The sequence below is a fragment of the Notothenia coriiceps genome, unplaced genomic scaffold, assembly GCF_000735185.1.
Source record: "Notothenia coriiceps isolate Sejong01 unplaced genomic scaffold, NC01 NC01_scaffold00013395, whole genome shotgun sequence".
NCBI lineage: Eukaryota > Metazoa > Chordata > Actinopteri > Perciformes > Nototheniidae > Notothenia > Notothenia coriiceps.
The window spans coordinates 1-3,214 of NW_011346096.1; the positions used below are offsets into that span (position 1 = coordinate 1).

Consider the following 3,214-nt stretch of genomic DNA (forward strand, 5'->3'; position numbering starts at 1 on the left):
AATAGCGGTAGTTAGTAAAAAAAAAAGTGTAATATACTGTCCATGCCTCCCCAGGCATTGACCTCACCGCACGTCACTGCAAACAATACATGTTAAAGTTTCATTTAACAAGTTCATACACCCGCTTGCGTAAAGGTTTTAGTCCCTCTGAGCTATCTGGATAAATTGAGGGAAATCCTCGGGAAGAGAGCAGTTTCAGTAAGCACTATATTATACTACACCTGATTGTGAAACTGTAGCTTCTATTTAACGTTCAGGTTTTTTTAAGCGAGTCAGAAATGTACTCACACATTCTACAGCATGTCTCTAAAGCCAGCACTGTCTTGCACCATGCTGCTGTACACTGATTGGTACACCTTGGACACATCCAGAGCTGAAGGCCTGAGCCTGGGGTCTTCCCTCTTACACTCCTGGTGGATCTGAAAGAGATGGAAATGGACTACATCCCCCCCAGGTACCCTTCCCATCAGGAACCATGTCACGTCAGGGATCTTCCAGATGTCTGTTCTCTCATCGTACTCAGGCATGAGATCGTCTGAAAATTGCGTTCCTGCGTTTCTGAAGGGCCACAGCTGCTCTGGGGCAACAAAGTCCCCAGTGAGCTCCCGATGACCACATTTTACCCCAAGGCCGTTGGGTGTGTCCACCTCAGGTAGCGCATCGAGATCGTTCACCACCAGGTGAAAGTCACTTGTCAGCAGAAACTGGGACAAGGTTTTTTCCAGGCTGTTGGAGTCACACATGACCCGCCGCCCAGCTGGGCTGTTGTGGAGGTAATGCAGGATGAGGACGTAGTCTATAGCCAACCTCAGCCGGGCCTGCCATGTATTGTGTTGCTGGTGCTGTTGCTGTTCAAGAATACCTTCCAAATTAAGGAGGGGGCCATGTGGATGGTGCTCCGTGACCTGGGTGTAGTCTTTAAGGCAAAAACCCACCAGCTGCACCACCCGAGGGCCCTGCAGGAGCTGTAGCATAGACAATCCATGGAGGAAATCCTCCAGGTAATCCAGAGAGGACAGTTTGGACAACGCTACCTTTTGACCCCTCCATTCTGCCAAATAGACCTGGGGGAAGAAAAGTGGACGATGAGGTCGGTAATGAGGAGTGAGGGCTGAGCAGAGGAAACATTGACAACATAGGACATTACCTGAGAGACAGGTTTGTGTTCTTCCAGTAAAGAATAAAAATGTAGTGCAAATTACTAATTTCCAATTGATGAATGCAACTTTTACATTGGTAAGAGTGCATTTATGAGTTAAGCATGATCAATATTCCCCAATAGCTCTGCTATTCTGCCCTGTTCTGCTTCAAATGACAAAAACATACCCTGGTAAGTGGACCACTTACAAAATAGGATGCAATCGATTAATTCAGATCAGTTTTCAATGCACACAACAATGGTTCCTCTCCTGGTTTAAATCCTATCTCCTTGACAGACATCAATTCATCTCCATCAACAACTCCAAATCCCCCACAGCCCCAGTCAATCATGGCATCCCTCAGGTTTCTGTACTTTGTCAACCTCTGTTCATCACCTACATCCTCCAATTGGAAAAATTATTCGACAAAACCAACTCGAGTTCCACTTTTATGCCGATGACACACCCTGACTGGATTATCGCAACAGCATTCTTTATGGTTCTCCTGCATACATTCACAAAAAACGTCAGTATTTCCAAAACTCAGCTGCCCGTATGCTCGCCTCCATCCGACGCTCTGACCACATCACCCCTAGCCTCCAGGACCTCCACTGGCTCCCCATCAAACACCGCATTGACTTTAAAATCTTACTATTCACTTTCAAAGCCCTCAACAACCTTGCCCCCCCCCTACCTCAGTGACCTCATCCAATGACACGCCCCTACCAGTCGCCTCAGGTCTGCTGAAGCTAACCTACTGCAGCCCATCAGAACCAAGCTCCGGACCTATGGTGACAGGGCCTTCTCAGCAGGGGGGGGCATCTCCTCTCCTCTGTAAGGAGCTGCTGCTGCAGGGGGGATACATGCTGTTGGACTTCCGCCCCATGGAGCGGGTGTCTGGAGGATTGGTAAATTAAATATAACATTAAATGTTCTTGGGAGGCCGTTGTTTATATTTGTGACTTTGTCATACTGCTGCTACTCCCGGTAACTTCCAGACACTTTCTACGCTCGCTCAACTTCTTTCTCGTTCTACACATGCACATGCCACACACGTATCATCCACCCTCCCACTGGCTCTATATCATTGTAAAAAGCCCTGACAACTGTAGACAGCCTGTCTTTATTCATTAGGAGATAATACATCAGCTAGAATAAAACAGTAATTGTTATAGCCAACGACTCTAAGAACACTGACAACACTAGTTGTTGGTGACAACAGCAACAACAGAGCTACAACTCATACCAAACAGAGGATTTAAAATGAATTTATAATTTTTTTTTAAATGAGTTGTCTCTTGATTAGGACACATAGGACACATTAATTGATTAAGTGTTGAAGAAGTCATTGCTCCAGTTTTTGTGAAGTGAAATTCAAGGTTCTAGTATTTAATCTGTATGGGAGCTTTGCAGTTCAATTCACCCCTTTTTAATATGTTGTCAAATCTAAATTTCTTGTAAATCTGATTTGGCTGGCAAATCGTGCATTAGAACTAGAAATGTCCCGATCCGATCACGTGATCGGGGATCGGAGCCGATCACGTGATTTTCAAAAGATCGGAATCGGGAGAAAAAAAATCGGGGATCGGGATTCTTTTTTTTACATTTTGTATTCAAAAAACAAAAATGACCATGTTCAAGTCTTAAAGTCATCCTGAGGCCTTAGTTTTGGTTTCAAATTACACAACATCATGTATACTTCTTTGGTGCTTGTTTTCATAGACCTGGTTGCTTATTTCTCTCAAATCTGGCAACAGAGTGGGCAGGGCGCAGTGTCTAATTGTAGCAGTAAACTAACGAGTACTGAAAGCTTTATTTTGTTTTGATCCAATGCTGCACAACTGAACTGATCCAATGCTGCTGTGAAAGAAAGAAGCTATATCCATGTTGGATAGAATATCCAATTTAAATAAAAAAATAACCTTAAGGGACAACTTGAATGCTTTTTTTCTTTTTTCTCTCTTAATGCATTGCATAAAGATCGGATCGGGAAAAATCGGTATCGGCAAATTGTCAAAATCAAATGATCGGAATCGGGAGCAAAAAAAGGTGATCGGGACATCCCTAATTATAAC

At 44.2% G+C, this 3,214-nt stretch overlaps 1 protein-coding gene across 1 annotated transcript; it reads right to left on the bottom strand.

Annotated features, from left to right (window-relative positions):
* Positions 1–6: 6 nt before the first annotated feature.
* On the bottom strand, positions 7–1,111 carry pomk (protein O-mannose kinase; the record flags this gene model as incomplete). Its single annotated transcript, XM_010774044.1, has 1 exon — positions 7–1,111. A coding segment is annotated over one exon (818 nt), but the record flags the coding sequence as incomplete, so codon positions are not given.
* Between the last annotated feature and the right edge of the window lie 2,103 nt (positions 1,112–3,214).